At 40.8% G+C, this 25,924-nt stretch overlaps 4 protein-coding genes across 8 annotated transcripts; 2 read left to right on the top strand and 2 right to left on the bottom strand.

Moving 5' to 3' along the window:
• Positions 1 to 839: 839 nt before the first annotated feature.
• On the bottom strand, positions 840 to 4,361 carry LOC306742301 (uncharacterized protein). The gene is made up of 5 exons (XM_079224653.1): positions 4,221 to 4,361; positions 3,035 to 3,055; positions 2,138 to 2,215; positions 1,872 to 2,018; positions 840 to 1,762 (listed from the first exon to the last, which is right to left on the bottom strand). The coding sequence occupies exons 1-5, from the start codon at positions 4,236 to 4,238 to the stop codon at positions 1,640 to 1,642; spliced, it is 387 nt and encodes a 128-aa protein (XP_079080779.1). The 5' UTR covers positions 4,239 to 4,361; the 3' UTR covers positions 840 to 1,639.
• Positions 4,362 to 4,944: 583 nt separating this feature from the next.
• get1 (guided entry of tail-anchored proteins factor 1) lies at positions 4,945 to 7,777 on the top strand. Its single transcript, XM_079224817.1, has 5 exons — positions 4,945 to 5,159; positions 5,653 to 5,818; positions 6,800 to 6,867; positions 7,098 to 7,212; positions 7,659 to 7,777. Exons 1-5 carry the CDS (start codon positions 5,070 to 5,072, stop codon positions 7,730 to 7,732), a joined length of 513 nt encoding a protein of 170 aa, XP_079080943.1. The 5' UTR covers positions 4,945 to 5,069; the 3' UTR covers positions 7,733 to 7,777.
• Positions 7,778 to 8,384: 607 nt separating this feature from the next.
• Positions 8,385 to 12,428, bottom strand: LOC306742497 (lebercilin-like; the record flags this gene model as incomplete). The annotated part of the gene is made up of 9 exons (XM_079224889.1): positions 12,349 to 12,428; positions 12,053 to 12,275; positions 11,551 to 11,816; positions 11,071 to 11,313; positions 10,729 to 10,866; positions 10,211 to 10,280; positions 9,992 to 10,113; positions 8,903 to 9,014; positions 8,385 to 8,701 (listed from the first exon to the last, which is right to left on the bottom strand). Exons 2-9 carry the CDS (start codon positions 12,249 to 12,251, stop codon positions 8,385 to 8,387), a joined length of 1,467 nt encoding a protein of 488 aa, XP_079081015.1. The 5' UTR covers positions 12,252 to 12,275; positions 12,349 to 12,428.
• Positions 12,429 to 13,143: 715 nt separating this feature from the next.
• On the top strand, positions 13,144 to 24,241 carry sh3bgr (SH3 domain binding glutamate-rich protein). 5 transcript variants are annotated; one of them, XM_079224818.1, is made up of 9 exons: positions 13,144 to 13,278; positions 14,429 to 14,614; positions 14,747 to 14,827; positions 15,735 to 15,824; positions 18,016 to 18,039; positions 20,900 to 20,926; positions 22,039 to 22,074; positions 22,552 to 22,613; positions 23,568 to 24,241. In XM_079224818.1, the coding sequence occupies exons 1-8, from the start codon at positions 13,234 to 13,236 to the stop codon at positions 22,567 to 22,569; spliced, it is 507 nt and encodes a 168-aa protein (XP_079080944.1). In that variant the 5' UTR covers positions 13,144 to 13,233; the 3' UTR covers positions 22,570 to 22,613; positions 23,568 to 24,241. The 5 variants fall into 5 exon arrangements, with proteins under 5 accessions (XP_079080944.1, XP_079080946.1, XP_079080945.1 ...); XM_079224820.1 differs by lacking the exon at positions 15,735 to 15,824; XM_079224819.1 differs by lacking the exon at positions 15,735 to 15,824 and having other exon boundaries at positions 18,013 to 18,039.
• Positions 24,242 to 25,924: the final 1,683 nt, after the last annotated feature.

The following is a 25,924-nucleotide window of genomic DNA, read 5'->3' as shown; positions in this document are numbered from 1 at the left end:
AGGTCAACCAGGGCACCAAAGGTCCTAGGTTTACTGTATAATATTTACTTACATGATGCATACTCCTAAATTAAGTCATTTTAAATGTAGTTATTCAAATTACTACACAACAAACCTGGGACCAAAGAGTGTACCCGTAAAGAAATACTATACAATATAGTGAAAGGTTCATTCGGGATCAAGCTGCACATTTTTGTATCGGGCCCCATGCACGTTAATTTCAGCCATGCTGTTGATGCTACATCAGGGTTTATGACATATACTTTCCCTCAAATTCGTGCCTTTATAACAGTAACGACATGTATATTATTTATTTATTTTTACCAACATTCTGAATTGTTCAAATTGTGTAATATTTCTAAATTACAATATGCATTTAACACCTTATTTTTGGCACTACATAAGTCCCTATGTTATGTGTTAACAGTTAAGTTAAATTATGCTCATTCTAACATTACCTACCAGTCAATTGTAAACTTTTTTACTGATTACCAACTAGGGATTCAGCAAATTAGTCCACCTATCAAGCTAAGGGTTTATATGTTTTAATCTAGATTTATGGACCCAATACCCAGTTTCTCTTGTAGTTTTCTGGAAATAAAACATGTCAGAACCATTCCACCTTGTTTGCCTTACTAACGCTAACAAAACAATGGTGCCAACACTGGAATTTAACTCAGATCGTTGCTGTAACGTGGCTTACGTTGTAACCACCTAGCTAAAAAGCTTCTGCCAGTTACCATTTCTCTCACGTAAGTGGTAATTTTTTTTTACCTGAAAACAGTACTTTTAACTTGATCATTAGACACAGGATGTGATTAAAGCAATGAGAAACAAGCTTCAGAGGAATTCCCATTTTAATTGGTATTTTATTCATAACAAACAAAACATTTTTTTTATTACTTTTTTATTATTTAAAAACCAAGGAAACTGTACATTGGAAGAGAAATCCCAAAACCGCAATGTATATATATATCCACAAATATGTGGAATACATTTTGTAGACTGAGGTGAAAATACAGTAATCCAAAAAAAGAAGAAGTGATAAGCTCTGTAATGCATTTTGTTTTGAGCACAGAGAGTATGGATTAGTCTAACCATCCCCAGATGTACCATCACTGACAGCATATACAAACAAAACAAGTCCAGGACTAGTGAACATGATTAAAGTGAACATTGTGAACAAGACTCTTAGCATAGATCACAACTCTCAAACTGTCAATCATCCTATTCCCTATCAAACACATAGTATTACGATGTTTTAAATTCCATAACAGTACAAGTTACAAAATCCCTCAAGGTGCCTCGGGAATGTCTCAGTTAAACTCCCCCGAAGTTGAACATTTAATTCCTGATATAGGCACAACTTCATGTCATGCAGAAAAACTAAAACCTAAGAGGCCAAATAAGAAGCCAGAGAAATGAGAGAAAAAAAACAACAACAAAAAAACAACATAGTGACCGAGAAGCCATGAAACTGAATGGAATTTGTAGTACATAAAAAAAAAAAAACACATTTCTGCAATCGGATGCCTAAAAACATTACTGTCTTATGAAAATAGTAGATAAAAATATTCTCTGCATTGTACAAGAAACGAGGTACAGGGAGTCCTGGCAAGTGAGTCCCAGGGTGTCACAGCTACTCTGCATCTTTATCTTCTTCTTCCTCATCATCGTCATCCTCCTCCTCCTTGTCCTCTGCATCATCTGCCTTATCTGCCTTATCCGCTGCCTTATCTGCCTTATCCGCTGCCTTAGCAACCTGCAGAAGGATGGAGAAAACATGCTTTATCATTTAAAAAAAAGTATCTTTGAATGTTGCTATAGTGGCAATTTCACATGGCAGTCATGAAGAAACAATTCTGTAATACCTTCTCAACTTTTTCCTCGCCGTTTTCTGCCGCAGCCTCTTCTGTGTCAACTTCGGGCTCTTCCTTCTTCTCCTCAGACTTGGCCTTGCCCTTTGCCTTGGTCTTGGGCTCTGCTGCTGCTGCTGCTTTAGCTGGTTTTTTGGCTGCCTACCATGCAACAACAAAGCAAACAGTGTAAAACGCACGGCCAAATACTCACAAGAGATTTTACCAATTTTAAATTGATTCAGTGCCCTTGTCGGCGACAACAAAAATTCTCTTCTTACCTTTTTCGTTTCTGCCACCGGTTTCGTTGCTGCCACCGGTCCTGCTGTTCTCAACCGTAAGGACTTTCTTTGTGGCTGCTGAACATACAAAACAGTTCAGTCAATTTGCAAGTATAAATACACACAATAAAAAAAAAATATACACATCCCCTTATAAAATGTATAGGCACGTGGGGGGAATAAACAATACATACAGTTTATTCATCAGTTTTATAATCAAATAGAGGAATTAGACTAAGGACTGGCCTAAGTTTATGAGAAGTGTCAAAAGTTTTGCCCTTGTAAAAATGTAAATGCTAGAACATGCAAATCAAAATTGTATTATTTGCAAATTAGTTTCATGAAACCAACTCATAATATATAATAATAACATTATTATTATTATATACATAACAGACACTCTATAGTGAATGTTTGACTGAGATTTCAGATGCTGGGAAATCCCCAGTAAAGCCAAATAACTGAGGGATTTTATAGTAAAATACTACAGACCCAACATGAATTGTTGAAATGTAAGAATTTGTGAGGGCAACACACACAAGCAATTTTTACTAAGCATATGGGCACTGGAAGGAGCGATCAATGTGTGTGTGAGCTTTATAATAACCAGTGCCCCCTAGAGGCGGTGCATCTCCTTGAACCCAGTAGACTGAGCCGGTTTGGAATACATTATGTACATTTAAAATAAAGAATTGACGTTGTCGTCCTTCGAATCTCAGTCTCTTGCCGGCATGATTTAAAGTGGGCTGCACTACGTCCTATCAAAAGTCACCTTGCAGCAAATGAGACGGTCTCTTTTGTCTCGACAGAAATTAGAACAAAATGTTCATTTGGGCGCATGTTGGGGTGCCACGGACAGTTTTTGCTGAGTATGTGAATTAATACGTGGATACTAACCTCTTCCGTTGTGTCGCTGGACTGAAAGAAAGAGAGAAAGAAGTGTTAAAAAAAAGAAGAGGCATGAACAACAGCCATTCATGACGGCGCTAATGTGGGCGTGTAACGCATGGGGGGGATGGGCACCTCTCTCCCCTTAGCCACAAAGAAATTATGCAACCTTAAACTGAGGGGGGCGGGGGGGGTAAAACACGCTTCTAAGTTAGATATTTGGCCCCTTCGAGTTTCGTTCCCGCCAAGTACCGCAGCATTCACGAGATCGACATATTTTTGTTGAGCAGGCGCGTGGCTGCCGCTACTTTATCATCGATGCGAGACGCGGGAAGAGCCCCCTCCTCTACGGCCACGCGCGCTCTCATTTCCCCACAAAAAAAACCGCAATGGGTCCGATATATGTTGCCAAACACGACGAATACGCGAGTTTTAAATAAAGCTCATCAGAGTCGCCGAAACGGGCTTTCTAATGTTTAAAGCAACCAGATGTGTCGCTGTCTTTTTGGAGAAAATAAATAAATATAAAAGACACCTCAAGGGTGACGCGCAGCAGCGTTACAGCACTCGCAGGAAGGAATAGATTTTTTTTTTTTTTAAATCCACATATGCAGCGTGGGCTACAAATACGAAGATAACACCTCGAAATGTACCAAGGGCAAATAAATGCCGAGATAGTAACACATATACAGGGTAAGTTATATCCAGCGGCAACTACGGAATACATTTCCTTGAAATGGCAACCTGTTCATCGACGGTGGTTACACCCCTTTGTTTGATGTCGGCCAAAAATGTTATTAAACCGCCGCCAGATTAGGTATTTTCTTTATCAAATTAGCCGCCAAGTAGCTAGTCGCGTTAGAAGAGGCGGCGCAGTTTTTATTTCTGTTTTGCAAACGTGCTCGGTGAAAAAAAGAAAATCACGTTGCACTGCACTAAGTAAAAGGGCGCCACTTCCCTGTATCAACATGGTCGACACGACAGACGTGACCAAAGCAAAAAGGAGGACCTCATGCATGCACATGGACACACTGTAGCAAGTACTCGTAACGTTATATTAAAGCGCATGCATCGTGAAAAAGATTTTTTCTTTATCTTAAGAAAAAAAAAAAAATGCATTTGAAAATGCTCGTAACAAATACGGTATAGATTACATTTCACACAATGTACACGGTTCTGTTTTTTTTTTACTTACTTTAGTTTTCCTTCCCATTGTTGCTGCGGTTGTAGGACAGATATATCTAGTTATATAACAGAATAACGCAGCCTTCCGCTGTTTAGAAAACTAAATGAAATGTGGGTCAGCTGTACACCTCAGCCTACACCTTCAGAGTCGTCTGTAACTTAACATTAACGTCGGACCAGTACTAGAACTAGCTCTAACCGGATTGGATCACCCGCTCTGTATATTTTATCCCTCACCCTACCAACCCAGCAGGGAGAGCAATGCCCCGCCCCTCGCCTCCTGTGATTGGCTCTGGGGCCGAGGCAACACATTTTTGAACCACAACATCTTACCTGTGTGGGCAGGATCGTGTGCCAATCAATCGGCCTAGCCAGCTCTCACTTTTTAATCTCACTGTTCCCAGGGGTGTGTGCAAGACTTTGGACAAATGCATTACAACAAAGATATTAAGTAAGAATGTACAGGCACAAACAACACATATCCAAAGAAGCATGCCACGTGTGTTTGTGTGTGGTGTCTTTTCATGTTTTTGTTTTAAATGCTCACTGACATCATATACAAGTTGTACATACCCTGAAGAAGACACACAAGACCAATTCACGTTTTTACGATTTAGTAATCATCCACAACTTTCATGACAAACATACAACACAACATATTATTTGACGTTTCACGGCCGTTTGAATCAACAAACGTTGCATCACAAACATCAAATAAACGCGTTCGTCGGTCGTGCTTTTTTTTTTCAAACCGCCATTACCAGAATAACCCGAACGGCCTAATTATTATGCAACTTCACTGTGCAGTCTCGTCCCGCAGCTGCAACAAGGAGGCTGTTGGAGTGGAGGAGGAACAAACATGGCGGCTTGCTATGCGTGGTTTCTTGTGCTGGGGTCGGTTTTTCTGTGCAATCTCATGAAAACCCTCCTGCCGACCATATCCTCTCTCGTAAGTAGGATTCTTGAATATATTAGGTGTGTGCCTTGAAGGCACATTATAAACTGATAACCGACATTATGCGTGTTAGTGTGAGTCATGTAGCTTCGTCTCAGACTATTGTTGACTAGCTTACCTTATAGCTTGTAGCTAGCGGTTAGCTTTAGACAATACAGTCAGAGGGTGGGGTTTAGTCTGGATCCTGGTTTTAGTTGCTACACATGAGAGGGGAACATTTTGTGCTGCATAATTGTTCCGATGTCGGAAGGCGATAGAAACCGTATGAAACAGTGTAACGTTAACTGCTAAAAATAAATAGCTTACCAAAATGGAAAACTGCATGCTAGTTGTTAAAATACACTAATATTAACCTTTTTCATTGTCCTACAGGACAATTGAGGAACTGTGTGACTGAGATACTAAATAGTACTAAATAGTAGCCCACACTGCAGTTAAACTGGGTAGTTAATTTCACTCAATATTTTTTTATTTTCCTTCTTTCAAGTTCTCAAAGATGGTGCAGAAAGATGCCGAACAGGAGAGTGAGATGAGGGTTGAAGTCCAGGAGATGAAGAAGGAGCAGGCCTCTATCAGCATGATGGATGAGTTTGCTAGATATGCCAGACTGGAGCGCAAAATCAACAAGATGACAGACAAGCTGAAAACACATGGTGAGAGACAAAAGTCAAGTCAAAAAACAAAACATCCATGATAGTACAGCAACACCACCAAATATGACCCTAAATAAATAAATCAACATTTTTGTGACGGTCTCAACACACTAAATAGAACATGAGTGTTAATTGCTGGGGGCCATTTGTTTTGTGTCGGTGTCCCTGTTATTTAGTCCACCCTCATAAAGGTTCACAGATCATCCAAAACCTCCAGCGGCTGGTGGTTTTGGATGACATACCCAGTGTTCAGTGGGAACAGCTGCTGCCTGTTACTGTCCTTCACACACACCCTCAGGATTATATTGTGCACAGACAGGAAGTGGCTTAAATCAGAATTTCAATATGATAGACATGCACAGCAGAGCAAAGGTGTTTCAGATTTTATATTGTATTTCTCCTAAATCCACATTGACACTTTAAAATCTCCCATCACCAAGCTATACATTCCATGTTGTACTTTATGTGACTACAATGAATACCAACAATCACCATTTTCTACTAGCTTTACTCTGATTATGGCTCTCAAAACAGTATTAGCCTTGTCGTCTCTACTTGTGTTGATCAAGGGGAACTCGGCAATGTTTGGAAAAAAAAATATTTTGAGGAAATGTCCAATTTTACGTATAGTATATATATTTACATAAAAGACAGTAAGATGAATAATATCGAGAAACATAATCTAAACATTATGTTTGACCTCCAGGAAATTGTAAAACAAATTCAGAATTGTCATATTGTTATTTCGCTGCCTACATCAAACAATTAAGTAATACAAATTGGCTATTCAATCTTAAAATCAACACAAAATATGTTTTTGTGAAACAATTTTTCTTTACACTTGCATTGTGTCTGACTCTGCACCTCTCCAACACTGGTGTTCGTTCCTCCTCTCTCTTTCGCTCTCATAAAGAAGGACGTATCATCACAAAAATCTGTGTTTTGAGTCCTAACAGCTTTGTTCCTTCCTTACATTTATAGTGAAATCCAGAACAGCGCATCAAGCCAAGATGAAATGGGTGGTGAACATCGTCTTTTATATACTGCAGGTGGGTGTTAATTCTAATAAAAATGTAAGAGACTCAAAGAGCTACTTTAGGACCAAACATTTAAGCACGGACCATCTATTTGATAAAAAACCTCCAGTTAAAGTTATTTATTGCAAAGTACTTAATTCTGACAGTTTGAGTAGTGGAATGTAAAGTTTAGCATTAAGACAAGCTAACCAAATATAGCCTTTAGGTATTTATACTTGCAATTTGTTTCTTTTATTTGCCAGGGTGCTGTGATGGTCTCCTTAATATGGAAGTATTACGCTGATCCAGTGACAGTGATCCCTAGCAAGTGGATTGCCCCAGTGGAGCGCCTTGTGGCCTTCCCAACAGGAGTTGCAGGTAATCGGTTTGTGTTTTATATTTAATATAGTGTGTGTATGTGTATATATATATATATATATATATATATATATATATATATATATATATATATATATATAGTAATATGATTAAAAGAAAACCTTAAACACAGAACAACTTATCTATAAATATATATTACAGACCAAATTTGTTTTTGTTGTTGTAATGCAACAGAAATTGTGTATACATTGATAATAAAACTATTTTTCTTTAGTGTAGATGTGTTTTTTTTTGATTGGTATAGAGATTTAGACACAATACTGGTGTGTGTGTGTGCTTGTCTCTGTCTCTTGTCCCCAGTGTAAAGCGTATTTGAGTATCTAGTAAAGCGCTATACACGTTTGAATTATTATTATTATAGGTTGTCATATGCTGTACTTTCCATACTCTATTACTTCACTGACAGAGCTGTTCTTTCCCTTCAGGTGGAGTGGGAATCACATGCTGGCTGGTGGTTTGTAACAAAGTGGTTACGCTGGGTCTACGTGCCGTCAGCTAGAGATGTCGGCGGAGTTAAATGCACTTGCTCTCTAACTTATTGCTCAACATTCAGTTGATGAAAGCCTTATTTTGTGTTGTTTCATTCCCAGCTGCGTCACGTCAACATGTACAAATGCAGTGCATTTTGGCGTTGGCTGATTCATAGTGCAACATAGTTTGGGTTTTTTTTGCTGACGTTTTTTCTTTCTTTTTGTTACGATGATTTTTAAGTTAATTGTGAGAATGTTTTTGATTGAATTGTACCAAAACAATCGTTTTGAAATGTTGAAATGCCCTTTTTAAGAAAATAAAACATCAAGAAAAGATTGTAATGATATAATTGGGGAATTCACAAGCAAAAACAAGTCGGGTAGTCCTTGAAGTAAAATTGTAAAGCACTCAAACAAAGTAGATGGATCACAATGGACCGTGTGTAGCTTTTGGGCAAACGATAATTTATTCAGAGGATTACGCGACAGACGAAATGTCCTTATCAACTTTTCCTCTGTGTGGCAGCTGGAGAGTTTAGGTGTATCTCACATTATTGACCTCAGTTCTGATGTAACCAAATCATTGACTTTACTCGACTTGTTTTTGCTCATACTGTTTATCACTCACCCCGAGTGCTGCCGACTTCACCTCTCCTGGATTTCCGAGCTGAAAAACGAAGTTCACGAATGCCATGGCTTATGATCTCCACCCTGATTGGGCTCTCGGCGCTTTGAAAAGACACTAAAGTCCACACTGCTGCAAGCAGGCCTTCCACTGTGCAGGTTCTCAATAGATTGTTTGAAGGTGAAACCAAGTCTATTTTTGGGGAGCTTGGGTCCTTTTCTCTCGGGTTCAGTCAAATTCAGCGACTGGCTCTCGTGTTCCTCTGGTTTCTGCTCTTCTTCCAACACCTGTGGGGCCTCTTTTTCTTCGGCACACTCTTCCTCTGTTTGATATTCTGGGCTCTCTTCTGAACAACCACACTGCTCACTGGTGTCTGAGAACATATTTTTTATAGTTTCTTTTAATAAATACCGAATGAATCTAAAACAAAACGCATGTTGAGCTCCTTTACGAAGACCCCATACTAACTCTTAATGGTGTTTGTCATCTTGTGTGAGAATGGTTCGTGGATCAGTACCACTATGGTATTTTGTCTTCCAACAACTTTGTATGTGTGTATTATGTGTGTGCTCACCTGCACATATCTCAGTTTCCTCTTGCTGATTCTCTTCTAATGAGGCATTTGCAGAAACCTCTTTCTCTGGATGTTCTATTACCAAAGACTCCTGCACAGGATTGTAATGACACTGAAACGATATACAGACTTTATTAATGAGAGCAAAAACTACTTTGATAATAAAACATTCATAAGTGACAAAAAAATATAGCTTTGAAAAAACTCCAGAAGTAAGGATGTCTTCAAATGTCTAGCAATTTTCAAGTTTTAGCAAGTGCTTTCCAAATGAAGGGATTTTGTATTAAAACAAAAGAATGCAAATATCAGAATTACCTTATAAAACAGAAGGCAAATAAAAGAACAAATTCTGAAATACAAAAAATACTAAAACTATTCAAGCATGTAATTACAATCAAGTTCAAATAAAACACCATAAAATAGTAGCATAAAGAGGAACTTTGAAGTGATGAAGTGAGTTTTAATCTGCAGTAGAGTCTATAGATCTCACGAAGAAATAAGGCTGTTCCAAAGCCGAGTAGTTATCAGTGATCAGTGGAACAACTGAAAGGTTTTGGTCAGAATTTAGGGGCCTGACTAGGCTGCAAGGAGTTAAAAGTTCTTAATAAATATATATATATATATAATCTGTTGCCAGAGCATGGATGACTTCGTTGACAAATTAATAGAATGTTAAATTGTTTTCTAAACTTAGTGGGCAGTCAGTGCAGTGATGCTAAAATCAGAGCGCTATGACAGAGCAGCCTAGATTTAGTTAATAATGTGGCTGCTGAATTCTTGATAAATTGCAATTGTGAGACTACGTGGGAGTCAAAACAAGTTAAAAAAAAGCGAGTTATTGTAATCGAGAAGTGATGATGTATAAGTAGGTAGGATTTCTTTTCTTCAGTTTTGTTCAAATTAAACATATGTCTTATCTTTGAGATGTTTCTTAATAGATGAAAAGCTTAAATTATATTTATGGTCTGCTGCTCAAAGGGTAAGTGGTTGTCAAAAGTTACCCTAGGATTCTTTGCCAACAATTATACTCTCGTAAACATAGACAAACGAGTAAAATGGTATAATACACAACACAATATTTAATCCTACCCAGTTCACGGAGCTCTCTTCCAGCTTCTCCTTGGTCTCCGTATGTTCTAACACCAAAGGACTCGCGGCCGCAGTGGTGAGAAGGACTAATCCTTCCGTTTGAACCATCTTGCTTTCACTGACTGTAAATCAGAAGAAAAAAAAACTCTGACAAAACTGAGACACAACAAATATGATCCGGTCAAACTGAGTTTGAGTATCGTGTTATGTTTTATATACCTTTTTTGGAAGGTCCTTTTAAAAACCTGTGGGAGTAAATATTGTTTGTTTCCAGATTTCTCTCTCTACCCTGTAAAGCGGAAACAAAATATATACACTGTAAATATAGTTTGTTACGAAATATCTCTTGTGCAGATATTGCAACCATAAAACGGTTCGGAATATCATTAAGATATTTCGAAATATGCCTGGGAAATTTAGTTTTTCTCCGTGTCATTGTAGACCACCGAGCTGGGATTACACCATCAAACACGAGCATTAAGCCCTCAGGGCGGTTCACTCATGGGTGGGACGTCTGTGGAAAATATTGATCCAGACATCTTAACTACATTTCTTTCAACAAATACTTGGTTCTGACGTCAACATCGTCATTATGGGATAGAAAACCCTGCAGAGCTGCTACCGTCACCGAAGACAGGAGCTCGCACAATAAACAAAGCTGTACATTAACAAGGACTACTCGGGTATGTCTAATGCTGTAAAGAACATCCCCTGAGCAACAGCTCTATTGAACTTACTTGAATCTCCCTGTTTAGCTGATGTATGTGCTCTTGCAGATAGCAGGATATCTTTCTCGCCTCGTTGATCTTCTTTTGTTCAGTGACTATTTGACGATTGAATGAGGTCTGGCACAATTTAAGATTCCTCTCCAAGTCCTAAAATATGGGTTAAAGAAGAAGCAAAGTGAATGAAATCATAAAACATCCCCTTTCCTCAATCATATGCCCTTGTGCATTATAGTGTTGTCTGTATTTCTAAGCAATGACCGTGGGTGATGCTCGGAGATCTGGACGACCCCACAGATATCGAACCGTGAACAGCATCACCCACCACTATCCCACCCTCCTGCTCCTCCATACCAGTATCCTCTTGTCCTTGTCCTGCAGCTCTGCAGTGGCCCTGGTCAGCCTTGAGGTGAGTTCCTCCCTCTCCAGCAGGCTGTGATCCCGGCTGAGCAGCTGTAGGTGCTGGAAACTGGCCTTTGTGCTGAGCAACTTATTTTCTGTGGTTTGCAGCTGCCTTGCCAGATTGTCACGGCAGGCGCGGGTCTCACGGAGCGACCCCTGCAGGACTCGGGCCTCATTCCTGTGGCTTGTGAGGATCTGGGAATGGACATGGCGTCAAGAGAAATGATTTAAAAATTGCTGTAGTGCTACAAAAATATATATAGTAAAATATGAGTAAAAACAGATTTTCTGACTGAAGACCAGTTTTTATTTGGATCTCAAACGGGAGCAGGTGTAGGATGAATGGTTCACACAGATGATATGATTTTTACTTTCAAATCTAAGTTTTTGTGGCAATAATTCAAATCTAGCAAAGAGACAGAACCAACCAACCCTGGAGGCGCTGTCCTCGGAGTCTTGGAAGTGCTGCAGTGCCACCGTGTGGCGATGCTGGAGCCTCCTCAGCAGCTTGTTCTCAGTCCTGGCTTTGCTTAGCTGCTGCTGCAGATCCCACACCTGGCTCTTCAGCTCACGGATGGAGTTCAAGTCGGCCGACAGGATTCTCGGCTCTGAAACCTGCAGGGGCTTGATTGGAGGCAGCTTCAGGAAATGGCGGTTTGCAGTGGGGTTTGTCTTTTGGGGCCCTTGTGCTTTTTTACCTGAAGAAGAGTGAATTGCATCCAATATATAGATGTATGTATATATGTATATATATATATATATATATATATATATATATATATATATATATATATATAATATATATAATATATATATATATATATATATATATATATATATATATTTATTTACACATATAGACAACACAAGGTCTATTACACATTCATGTTAAATAAAATGCCTTTTTTCCTTCCCCGTGTGTTCGATCCCAGACACTTGTCTGATGTCTGGACTTCTGGGGCCTTGTCGATGATCCGCTCATCCTGGTCTCCAGAGTCAGGTGTGTATGATCTGTTCGAGTCACATCGCAGTCTGGAGGGAGAGGACCACCTGGAGGTGTCGGTGCTGGATCTCACAGCATCACTGTCCCCCTCCTCATTGTGAGCAACGGCCTGCTGCCTCAGGCTCTGCATCGCTTCTCTATCAGCTTTTCCGCTCTGAGAAAAGACGAGCAATTTAAGGAAATCAGTGATTTTACACACATGAATATATAAGTTGGAGATCATTTACCTGTTTAAACAACAAACAAAGCTGTAGAGGGTAAATAAACCAATACAAAAAAAGTATAATCCCTGTTTAGAGTTTGAAAAACCTCTCTTTGGTGAACATGTCCATCACCACAAACCTTCAATTGCCGTCTAAGAAGAGCATCATACCTTTAATGCAAACGATCTTTCTCTCCTGCTGCACTGACGACTGAGGGTGTAAACATAAGACAGCTAGCTAGGAGCTAATGAGGCTAACGGCACTTATTTGACCAACGGTTGCGAGGGTTTTTTTTTTCTTTCTTTTTTTTTGGAATAACTAAAAACGGTCACGGTAACGGTAAGCAGCGGAAATAATGGTTTAAAAAAAAAAAAATCAAAATCAAAAGCGAGAGTCAAACACACCTCTTGCAGAAAAGTTGCAACATAAATGATATTTAAAATAAATACATATTATATATAAATGAAAAAAAAAAAAATACAGACATTTTATTTTTTGCCCCTCACTCAGGAGGGGCAAACACGGGCCCGAGGCCCTGCGTTTGGAAACCAAAGCCTGACAGCCTATAGTGCTGGTCAGTGCTATTTCTGTCCATATATGCACTCTGTGAGGAGCCGAGGGCGAGCTCCTCTGTCCCGCCGCCGACAGACAGCTGAAGTTGCCAATCAGCCCGTGTGGCGCTGCGCCCCTAGGGGCCAACCCGCCTATCCAGCATTAATGGAGCCCCGAGACAGAAATAGCCGCAGCGGTGTGTTATAGTGTGTGTGTGTGTGCGAATGTGTGTGTGTGTGTGTGTGATCTCAGTGCTATGTCTCCGTCCTGGGTGAGCTCTAATAATAGAGGAGGCCGCCTGCTCCTTTAAGAGTCTACTTGTTGAATAGCCTGCTCCACGAAATACATTGCAACAACATGGTTATCAAAGTATTTCTCGCCTCTTCATCGGGATCCACTGCGGTGAGTATTCCGCCCGTTCTTATCAACTTTTCCCCGGTTGAGGATACTTCTTTAAAACCCCGATCAGGACTTTTTACCCCCCTCACACTGACTGAAGAGCGCCGCGTACCTCAAAATGAATGTCACTTACGTGTGATTTTTGCATGCGTTAATGATGGATGCTTTAGTTTTACCCTTTCTTGCGGGTGGTTTAATACTTTTAATTGTCTCCAAAGTCGAAGTGAGTCACATGCAGAGCTTGTGCATTAACGAGAACATGGGCTCCCAAAAGTTTTCTCTATGTCACGGAGCCCGATATGGAGACGCTTTCAGCCCACATAACCGGTGCTGGTGGAGATTTTGACCCTTAAAAACGAGCCTTTTCCGGAGTGTTTGTGATCAGATGTGCCTCGCAGTAAGCGTTTAAACACTAGGTGGGGTGATGGCTGAATTCATCCTCTGAATCTACTTTTGACAGAGCTAAATAAGCAGTTTGAACCAGCACAGGATGGCATGGTGGCCCAGCTGGATAACAGTGTTGGGTTTTGTCCTCTCCAGTAGATTCAATGTGTGTATGTTTTGTCTGTCTTCCATCCTGCGTGTACTGGGATAGGTGCAATACTGTGTTTAGAAATTTTACTGAGTCTAGTCTACTTTTGACTTTTTCTTGCAAAATCCAGATCCCACCAAATTAGTAGATTCATTGTTTAGTCTCATTTATTAGAAAATAATGGAAATTAGACCATCACTTTAACCTAGAACCCAGAATGATATCTTCATATTGCTAGTTAGGTATGTTTTTGTTTTGTTTCTCACAATAAAACCAATATCATTATAGTTATTGGTTTTATTGTTTCTGTTTTTACCATGTAAAGTGCCTTGAGTACCATTTTAAAGCGCTACACAAATACAATTTATTATTATTATTATTATTTTACATTTCCTGTCAAACAGTCCAAAACATAGTTATATCCAATCTGCAGCGATATATTTGGTATTTGTGCGTGAACAACTAATCAAATATCAATATAGTTAGTAATGGAAAAGTTGGTGCACAGAAACACTGTAACTTTCAATCTCTGAAGTTAAATATTACAGCCTTTTCCCCACACGCCGTGCAGTCGATGTTGATTTTCTCAACGCGCGTGTCATGCGTTCTTCTGCCTCCCAGATCAAGAAGAAGCAGCAAGATGTGGTCGGCTTCCTGGAGGCTCTCAGAGTGGACTACACTCAGCTGGACATCGCCTGCAACGAGGGCAACCGCATGTGGATGAGGCAGAACGTCCCCGAGGAGAAGAAGCCCGCCAACGGCATCCCCCTGCCCCCTCAGATCTTCAATGAAGAGGGCTACTGTGGGGTTTGTACACAGAAACGTCCTCATAGCAAAGACTCTATTGATTGACTGTATTTGTAATTACCACACGGCGAGTAAGTGGGAACGGACGATGCCGTGGATTTTTAAAGAACCTTCTCTTTTGTTTTCATGCAGGATTATGAAACATTCTTCGACGCCAAGGAGGACAACATGGTGTATGCCTTCCTGGGGCTGCCTCCTCCTCCCGGGTCAAAGGTTGGAAACTATTTTCTGTTTTCTCTTCTGTGGACAGAAATAATCTAATTGCATTCCCCCCTATGGCAGACTGTAAACCTGGTGTTTCTTCAAAGAGCTTATATATGTTTTTTTTTAAATAGCAGGTTTAAAGTTAGTGGAACAAAAGTTGGCTTTGTGCAACACATCACAAGCGGTTTGTTGTAAATATTATGTGACATCTGTCAGAGAAAGATATTCATTTAGGATTTTAAGTCATAGAACAATTAAATGTAGGCAATTTGGCAAAAATCTCACGAGAACCATTCAATCAACAGAATTAACCAAGCAATCATCAGGTTATTAAACAACAAGTTTAGATTAATTTGTTGGAAAATAGTGAAAAATAGACCATCACCATATCCCAGATGCCAGAATGATGCCTTCATATTTAATTTCCTGTCAAACTAACAGCACAAGACAGAAATATGTTAAATCTGCAGTGATATATTTGGCATTTCTGCTTGATAAATCACTTGAACAATATATTGAATATCAAAATAGTTTCTAATTAAACAACTTTAAAGCCTGCCACAGGGCTTGAAATGAACATCAAATACTAGTGTGTATATATGATGATGACTTTTTATTATTACTATGTCATGCATACCTCCCGCTTACAGCCCACATGGGCTTACAAGACAGCAGAACTAATTTAAGAATAACGTAAGGTACACAATCATGTTGTCACATCTTGATGCCTGTCACAAAATGCATAGGTACCGTAACTGATGAAGCACATGTAATTGCAACCATAAACTTGTTGAAATTGATACAGTAGACTTATGATTTCTGAACAGAGAGGACATATTGGCTGGTGATCTAAAGAGTTCAAGCCCTAGTTCTGTGTGACACACTTTTATTAAAACTGATCATTTCATTGACACAGGAAGCCGAACAGGCCGACAAGGCACTCATTGTGGAGAACGGGACCCATGCCGAGGAAACTAATGCCGAGGAGAGCCTTGATGAATCAATAGTAATGCCGTCGATACTTCCATTTCCCCCCCTTGTGTTTCTTTTCACCGCGTCTCAACTTTTCCTTTCCACCCAGCGTAACTTCTCTCCATCCCTGTCGACTTGATTGATCTTAATTTCCTCTCCTCTGTCCCCGTCATCACAACTGACTAATCTTTTGGAGTTCTGCATGAGAGAGCATTTTTATTTCTCAATAACACAATGTGCTGAGTCGTCGTATCTCTGTGCCACTGCGTCGCTGTGTTCGGACTGCCACGGAGGTGTGAGGCATCATGTTCCTACACTCCTGTCGACCATGAGTACTTAACAGAGTGGAGTCTGTTTGATTTGCATTGTAAAATGTGATGTTTTGTTTCATTATTGTGGTTTTATTCAATGCGTACTTAAGAAAAAAGAAGAAGCATCTTGTGCTTTTTATACTTCCAGTCACTTTCTAACAATTTTCCTCCCAAATGAACATCCCTGCTGGTCCTCAGTTCCCGCAATGCCATTGTGCTGAGGCAAAGCTCTAATTTAGGATAACTGTAACTATATTCTGACTGCTCAAAACTTAATTTTAGATATCTGTAATTACATTTTGACGAGTGAGATTCAAACTACTTTTGACATTCATGTGGATGGGGTTTCTCATTACAGATATCGACAATTCAGTTGTAGATATCTGCAACTGACTGTATGTTGTAATTCCAGTTGCAGATATCTAATTAAATTTTGACACTTCAGCCCAGATCTGAAGATACCAAACATATGCCATTCCCTTTCTACATTTAAATCTAAATTCTGCATTAACCATCTTGAAAATGGACTACTATTTCATTGTAAGTCGCAAGATTTATAATTTTCTACTTTGTCAGCTAAAAACACAATTGAATCTGTTTAGCTGATCCTGTGATCTGCCTTTTGTTTTTCCAAAGCATATAATGCAAAGTACAAAAGTTTATTTTAGGTGCATTTCCTTTCCAGCAGGAGTTCAGCTGGTTCAAAAGCTCTCTGATTAACTAATATCTAGAAGTCTAGCACATAACAAACTGTTGTCTAATTATTCCTTTGAGGCGATGACTGATTCCAACATGTGACAAAAAGGCTTTCTTCAATTCATGAAGCATCATAACTAACTTTTGTTTTTTGTGAAGGAATTACTGACGCGCCGGTCTCCACCTTTTAACTCCTACCCCTCCTCCCCTTTATTCCCAGGATTGACTAACACCCACCCTTTGAGATTCTGAACCTCTCCAACTGACGAGCTGGACGTCCTTTTCCCCGCCGAACCAGTGCCTGAACAACTGTGCCATTAATATTCCAAGTCGTTTGTTTTCCTTGACCCACCAGTTGTTGTTCTCGCCTCACAATAAGGAGGTGCCGGTGGAGGAGCGAAATGGGAATGCACACGGCGATGAGGAGCAGGCAGCTAATGCGGAGGAGGAGGAGGAAGAGGAGGAAGGCGAGGAGGGCGAGGAGGAGGTAGCAGAAGAAGATAATGAAGTCACGGAAGGAGACAAGGCCCCCGCAGACGAGGCGGAAGCAATTGAAGAAACAGACGAGGTCACAGAAGACACAGTAATTGCCACTCAACTACCATCCATCCTCCCGTAGTTTTGCCTCTCCCTCCATCCCCTCGAATGTCTTGAATTTAATGTCTTCTCCTCCACCTTCCCATCATTCCTGGAATGCTCTGTTTCTCTTCCCCGCAGCATCTCGACTGTCCCTTTAATATCCTTTTCTTCCATTGTAAGGTCTTGCCTCTTTTTTGAGTGCCTGTCGTCCTCGTGCTGCATCTCCTTGTCGAGTCACTCTCAGGACCCAGTTGTGTATTAACCAAAAATGTGTAACGTTCCTCTTCACCGTTCTTCTTGTTCACCGTCTATTCAGCACCATTGGACGATTAACCTTTCTGCAACTTTCTGTCCAGTTTTTTATATTCCTCCATGTGTCTTCGTATCTGATGATGTTGTCACCACTTTGTCTTTGATCCTGCATTTCACTGCATACATCCGATCACTGTTACCTGTCCTGGTCCAGGTCTGTCAGTAGGGTCCTGCAAACACCCCACGTCTCTGGTCCAATGAGCCTGCTCTGTGGATGCTGTTGTGTTTTAGTGTGAATTTACCGTATGCGTTATGTGTGTGGGGTTAAGTCCGTACTGTATGAACAGTCTGACCCCTCTGATACCACCTTATCTCTTCTGTCAGCAGGCCCAAGCAGAGGAGGAAGAACAGGTAGGTTTATCGAAGGTTTACCAACACACCGGTCTGCTTCTAGTGATCTGAAAATGTTGTCTAAAATAACGATTACTGACATGAGTTGAACTAACTTAATTTGTTAATTCTCACGCCAGGGCTGGATTAATAATAATGTAAAAGTATTTTCTCAAGGTGCTGTTTGATATTAAAAAGTAGAACTTGGGCAGATTGTATGTTCACCGCAGATTTTAAGAGCCATACAAATAATTTATTGAAGTTTAAGTTTCTCTTTTTTTTTTTCTTTTTAAAATGAGTTGTATTATTTCCCAACCAATTTATGAAAAGACTTTGTTGAAATATATAATCCTCTTTCCTAATAATGTGAGCTTGTCTCAGTTAATCCAATGCAAACCTCTAATGTCCAGTATGTTAGATAGAAGACTATCAGCCATATTCAGAGGTTCAAACCCACTCTGACTGTAAATTACTGTACATCATTTAGGTTTTAGTGTAAACTCTCCCATTTTCTGTACAAGGGTAGTAGGTATTTTAATTATTTTTTATTTACGCACCCCTTTGACTGTTCACAAGCATTTGAATGCCTGAAACTTGTTTTGTAGCACCTAAAAACTAATATCTTCAGTTCAGCCGCTGTTTGCCAGACTCCCGTGTTGAGAATGCATGTCATGATCATCAAACTAATTTAACCGCCTCACACAACCGGGAAAAATATACAAAGAAGACATTTCGGCAGTGATTTACTGACTATTATGCGGCATGTCAGCATTTAAAGCATTTATTGAGTTCTTATTGACAATTTGAATTAAGGTTACACACAGTCTGCACCTTCTTCTCCAGGTAGCTGCATGTTCTGGTTTGTGTTCTCGTCCACTAATATTGACTCACTCGAAACACTCAATTCACGTAGATGCATCCGTTTCAGAGGTCCTGCTGCAGTCTTGTTCCTCGTGCACGCTCGGCATTTGACCCCTTCTTTGCCCTTTTGTCCATCTCTTGGTTTGCTCCCTCCAGGAGGAAGAGGATTTGCAGTCAGAGGTAACTGTGCGTCGGTGATCGTCTCTTTCTGCGGCTCCTCCGTATAGTCCTCAGCAGTGTGGGTTTGATGGTGCAGAGATCAGGGAAGGCTGCTCTGGTTTTGGCCTGCTGCTCCCACTCATCTGTATACTCTTTGATGTGCTCACTTTACCTTTCTTTCCCCTTCTATCTTCTCTCTCCTCGTCACTCTACTCCATTTGTTTCCCCCTCTTTCTGCTAACATCCTGTTCCTCATTTCTTCCCAGTTTCTGTAGCTGCCTCCTGACAACCTCAACCATCCCCACGTAGTTTCCATTTTAAACCAGAAGAGCTTTTCTATAGCGCATGCCTGTGGTGCTCTTTTGCTCCCCACACAGCCGGCTGACCTGCTTCTGTTATTTACTTCTAGGAGGAAGAAGAGCTTCGACAGCTTGAGGTAGATTCACGTGATGTTTCTTTAACCTGCCCCAATCCTTCCTCAGTTTCCTGTATTGCTTCATTTCGCCACTTCCCAGACTATCAAGCATTCCTTCAAATTTCCTCTTTCACTAGATAACTAGTGGACTTTGTCCCACCAAGGAGTGAAGAGTCAGAATAAAATTGAGGACAACACTGTTGGCCATACTAAAGAGGTTTTGCTCGCAACCTCAAGTGTGTATTTTCTCCACTCACAAATGCAGTGACGTTTGAAAGTATGACCTCCAGTGCTTGTCGTAAGAGCATTTTGCCAATATAATTTTGGCAATATTCCGACTAATTTAGCTTGATACTGCATTCTAGTCTGTGTGCAATGACTTGACTATATGTTCTCAAAGGTTTAACCTCTTCTGCATCCCTGTTTGCATTCACACTAGCTCAAGCACATAGACACATCTGGGCATGCACTTACACACGGGGAGGCCATCTCTTCTTGACATGTCTATCACCCTTTTTAAAATCTTTGTTTTTGACCCACGCACTTTTACAGTTTTAGTTTGATTGACTCGCTAAAACCCTCTCTTAAAAATGCTCCTCATGCTCTTCAGATGAGAGAGTATTGATTCAGTCATCTTGGGAGCCTTTATTTGTTTTTACAGTGTCTTCACAGCAATCAGCTGTATAATCAGCAGTGAGGGCTTTGTGGCCTTTTTCTTCTTTTTTGCACATATGAGAAAACCTGCGGCTACATTAACAACACACACTCTTGAAAGTAGGCCTATGCATTGGATCACTCATTGTTTCTCACACTGCGTATTGAGCTTGCAAGGTTCTTGGTTAAGACTTGTTTTTGAACAACTCAGCGACTTTTCTCACAGTATTGCTTTTAACTCAGGGTTAACTTCTCGAGAGAATTCGGACTTAACCAGATCACCAGGATAAAAAAAAAGTCCAGTTCATGAAATGTCCCTGTTCGATATGCTGTGTGAAAAGAGCTCCGCCTCTCTGAGACATTCCAGCCTGATCTTCTGTAACGTATGCTTCGCTGCTTTGCTTCGCCTTCTTTCTTCTATCTTTCCATCTATTTGGTTGTTGTCCCACTTCTCTTGCAGGAGCAGGACAAACAAGCCAGTGAGGTTGTTTCTGTGTTTCGTGGCATCCTGTATTTTTTTTTTAGGCTGTATAAAATATAGGGTTTGAACTGTGCTTCCCATTTATTTTGTCTCTCTCTCTCTGTGTGCCGCATGGATTTTTCGGTTATTTTACACGGAGGTGCCTGATGGTGTGCAGCATGAGAAATATGACATGTGGATTTAGTGTGGTTGCAAAAATGTGATTCCACATACACGAATGCCGCGTGTTCCAAATTACGTATCACATTACTGTTCTTTCCTTCTGTGTGACATTTAATTTTCTAAACACCACATGCTTTCATCTTCCGTAGGAAGAAGAAGAGGCTGAAGTACAAGAGGTACATATATTCTGTTTCGCATTGTGTGAATCATATTGGGATTTCTATGCGTTATCTGACTGCACACAAAGACAATACAGGTGGAGGCAAACATTCCTGCTGTCTCCATCCGAGGCATGTCATGAAGTCAAGTGCACAGAGTGCGAATGTGACTCAGCTGTGATTTTCACAGATGAGCTTTACTTCAAGACGGCATCTGACCACACAATAGTTGTTGTTAGTTCAGTGTTGCATAAAGACACAACATTTATTCTGGCCTTTTCTCAGAGTCTGCCAAGACATCTTTATACTTGTTTTTGTTTTGATGCCTTGAGAACAGGTGGAAAGATTTGATGTGTTGTTCAACTCTGCCCGTTTGCACACGAGCATAACTTGGACATGTTTGGTGATGCTGCGCGGAGAGGGGACACTCTGACCTGACAGGGGGACCTTTTCTATTTTTTAAAGAAGAAGTCATACCTTTTGTTTCTTTTTGCCGAGAGCGCTTTGAAACAAAGTGAATGCGACAAGAGCCAAAGAGGATGGATGTGATGGAGCACTTCTTGTTGTTTTTGCAACACCAGGTGGCAAAAATACTTAGTGACCTCAGATGACCCACCGGGCTATGAACTGCTGCCTAATTAGTTTTCGGAGTGCGCAGATCTGTTTGTGTGATAGTGTTTGATAGTGTTTGGCGCCACAATCACTTGATTGTGGCGTCTGATTATAGAAAATGACTCAACTCCCTTTGTCCCTCAGAGTGTGTTGTTTACTTCAAGGAGGCAGGCATCACACTGTAGCAACAAGGAGCAGTTCTCAGCCACTGCAGTTGAATGATAGCACTTAAAACAAAATATAGAAAAGATCATCTTTCATGGTGCACCGTCTTAAGCACCACTCTTGTCTCACTGAGGTCACCTCAGGGTAAACACAACTCCGTGGGTCATTAGCTCCCTTTCTCTCGCCCCTGCTGTGGTTGCTGCCGGCTGCACCTCTCTCGGGTTACTTCTTCTCCATTTTGAACTCACCCTCCCTACGAACACTAACGCGTGAAGTCTCACCTTGCTGTCATTCGGAGCGTGGCTTCACACAACCCCTGTCTTCTCTCTTTTTCTTTTTTCAACACGTCAAAGGAGGAGGAAGAAGAAGAAGACTTGGAAGAAACACAGGTAGTATTTCTGCAACCAGTTAAATCTCATTTTGTCACATCTGAACTGCTGCCTGCTTGTCATGCCTGCAGAACATCTTTTAGAGGGTGGATCTGTGTGGGACACACATACACTTTAATAGGGCATCTTGATTATTCAGACCCAGTAATCACTGATCTGTCAGAGGAATCATCTTTTTTATCTGTGCAACAACTAAGAAGATCAAACTGTAATCTTTTTTTTCTTCTTCTTAAATCCACTAAACCTAAAGCCCCGCTCACTCAATGGATCTGACCCGGGACACTGAGACGCCGTACTGACACAACAACTGAATTATTTGATTTCTCATAAAACTTCAGACTCTATAATCACATAGCAATTCTACAGAAAGCAATTAAAAACGCATAGATTTGAACTCATTCTTGAGAATGTTCTACTTCTGTCATCTGTCATTTTTTTCCGTATTTGTTATTCATACATGATTATTTCTTTTACCAGGAGGAAGAGGCCGAGTAGTTAGAGCCATGTGACCTCGTTGATGCTGATTTGCTACTATCCAGGTAAAACGCAACACCTTCTCCACTGCTTTGTGTCAGTGCTCTTGCTTTACCACTGGAGGGCAGTGACACGTTATGTGAATTGGTACCAAACGTTACACACCACAGCACGAATAGCTCCACTTGGTGTTGCCCTTATATTTGGCATTTATGTAACCAGATTAATTAAACTGTGTTTTGCTTCTGTGTGCCTCTTTGACCCTGCTATCAAATCAAAGGCCGCCGAATAATAACAGACGATTACTCAAACCTCTCTGCTTTATCTACATTGTATACTGTGCCTCTGAAGCAGCGTTAAAGCATTCACTGGGAAGTAATGTTCTCTCCTTTGCATAAAGGAGGCATTATTCTAATACTAACGCTGACATTCTCCTTGCTTCACCTTGGTGTTTGCATTGGGTTGTCTTTTGTTTTTCTGTTGACTTGCACTTTGAGGTGTTCAGTCAGAGGAAACAAAATAATGCAGCAGCTTATTTACAAGGGACTGCCACCACTAGCTCCATCTGCAGACGGCTTCAGTGAGCACACAAAATGCCTGGGGATCATCTTGACAAAAACATCCCACAATTCAATTTTTTTGTTTGTTCCTCTGAGGCAGTGGCAGTGATGATGATGGTGATGATGATAATAATAATCCTAATCTTCAAAGCATGTCTTCTAGTCCCTCTCTGCATGTCAGGCATCTATGACCCACTGCATTATGAGCCAAAGAGCAAGCTTTAAAGGAATGGCGACGCTCGTCTCCGTCGTCCCTCAGCTGTCTCCCAGCCCCTGCGAGCCCCTGTCACGCCTTGTTAAAGGAAGCTGCTAAGTGAGCTTCAGATGTGCCTGCGGAGGAGCGGGCACGCTGGGTGGCACAGGCGTAGCGGTGTTGGTGGCTGTCTCAGCCACTATCTACTGGGAAATGTGTGACCTCGTTTTTTTAACGTTTGTTTCCCTGTTCGCCTTGTGTTTCAGCCTGAAGGAGCCTCCCGTTACGTCTCCCCCTGACCCCTGACGCTTGAACCCCTCCACCTCTCCCCAAGACCACGGACCCCACTGGAAACTGCCGGTCATGTGCTTGAAGGCGCCATCCAAACGTCCTAACCCACATTTGCCCCCACCACCCTTCCCTTTTGACTGCAATGCTGACTTAATTTTTATATTTTGCATTTAGAGACTGTAATGAAAATGTGCAGAGTAGCCTAGTGGTGTCGGTTTGTTTTTAGTGAATAGCTTTTGTAAAATGCAAAACAGTTATTATGTTAGACTCAAACATATTTCTCATGTTTCACTTTTAGAAATTCTAGTTTTCTAACACAAACAGACAGCGACCTTTTCAAAAAAGATTACCTTGGCATACCTTAGCTTGTGGCCTACTTCAGACTCAAAGGTTCTTTCTCACTCTCTAGTGTGTTCAGCAGATTTACCAATGTCGTGCCTTGTTGACTCCTTCCACCAAGTGAATGTATAAATGCAAACTAAGACTTCTAACGGCCACATGAGAAAAGACTACGCACATACCGCAAACTACTCCACCACCACTACAATTACTCCTGCCAATACTGCTGTCTAATCAATGCACTTTGTTGAATGAAGAGTGAAACATGTGACTAAGTCTTGGATGCAATGGAAAATGCAATAAACTAGACTGGTATAGAAAGAAACCTCAGTGGTTCTATTTTTATTTTAAAGTCTTTTGTTGACATATTTATAGATCTGTGGACCATTGTGAAGGGAGAGCAGTGCAGGGACAAACAGGAAAGTACAGCAATTGCCTTGTCCAAAGAGATCCCGGGGAATGAGGAGGAGGGGCATACGACACCATAGAAATATTTGGCGAGCACTTTACAAGACAATGTAAGAGTTGTCAACGGGGTACAATAGGCTGTCATCTAACCGCTGCTGTACGTTACCAAGAATAGGATGGAATTGACTTTGTTTAATTAAAGAAACGGGGAACAGAAAAGCAGCTCACTGGTGTTGACAAATCCGTGTTCCTCATTTCCAAAAAGGAAAAGAAAACAGAATAAAAAGCTGTACCAGCCAAAAGATCTTAAAACAAGACAAAGAGTCTGCAGCCATGCTAGCAACTCTGTGAGGCTGCACCTAAACACTAGCATGCTAACGTGTAGCAGGTTAACCGCGTTCACCACCTTATTTCAGCTAATAGCGTGCTAACATTTGCTAAGTTATTAAAGTATTTGAGGCTGACATATCATGAAAAACTCGCTTTTCAGTGCTTGTGCACATTCATTTGGGTTTCTGGAGTGCCGACCAACCCATCAACTGTGAAAAGAAGACCACCCAGTCAGATCCTTTATGGAATGGGTACTTCTTGTCTGAGCTTCTCCCAGTTTAAGAACATAAAATTCATCAAGGCAAAGATTCTTCTTCTTAAAGCACACAAATGATTAATAAAGTCAATGGATTCAAGCCCAGAGAAGGAATAATAAACATGTGATTCAACAAGCCATTCAGATGTCATATTCAGGTTCATTAGAATATTTCACTAACAAGCCAAACATGGCCACTCATAGTTGCATTAGAGGCAATGAAGTCATTCAGATTTAATCTCCTGGGGAACATGAATGTTGTTGAGATTTTTCCGCCCGGACTAACGAGGTGGACAAACATGACAGACAGACGGACATCGCCATGCAGAGCCACACTGCTGGCTAAAGGTTCTCATAGCATACGGAGAGCTTCATACTGTACATCTGACATGTTTACCATACGGAGACGTCATCCGATGTGTCCAAAGCCATTCATTTGACGAGGACGGAGGTCTGAGGCCCCCTGGGAACTGGGGACTTTTCAAGGGGTATTGTTTGCAGTCTGAGTCACTCTATATTTACATCAGCGTGTAACACGGGGCAAAGTTCGCACTGAGTTTGGTAATATTTAACAGGACAGTTTTGGGTGACATGGCTGAGCACCAAGAGTGAGGAAAAGGCAGCGTTGTTGACATGTATCCACCGCGTGGGACACTTGCTGCTGATGCACAGAGACACCAAACCGAGGTGAGTCAGATAAACACAGCAGTGTTTATGGTTTTTTACAGTTCACTCAATTTGAACTTCACTCAGGAGGAGCTGCTTTATGCTGTGTATGAAAGAAATGTCTGAGAGACAAGTGCAGTGTGGCAAGTTATTCATATTAAAGATCTCAGTGATTTTACCGACTAACTTAATGTCTCTAAACACGTAATCATACTCTGACCTGAATTCAATTGAACTGAAACTCTTTAACTTTTACAAAAATATGATTTCAGAGAATTGATTGCATGGATTAACTTTCCAGTCCTATGAAGGTCACTTTCTTATTTTCATTAT

This window comes from Taurulus bubalis (genome assembly GCF_910589615.1).
Source record: "Taurulus bubalis genome assembly, chromosome: 10".
Lineage (NCBI taxonomy): Eukaryota > Metazoa > Chordata > Actinopteri > Perciformes > Cottidae > Taurulus > Taurulus bubalis.
The sequence above is the reverse complement of the archived record's forward strand: the minus strand, read 5'-3'. Positions and strand labels throughout refer to the sequence as shown.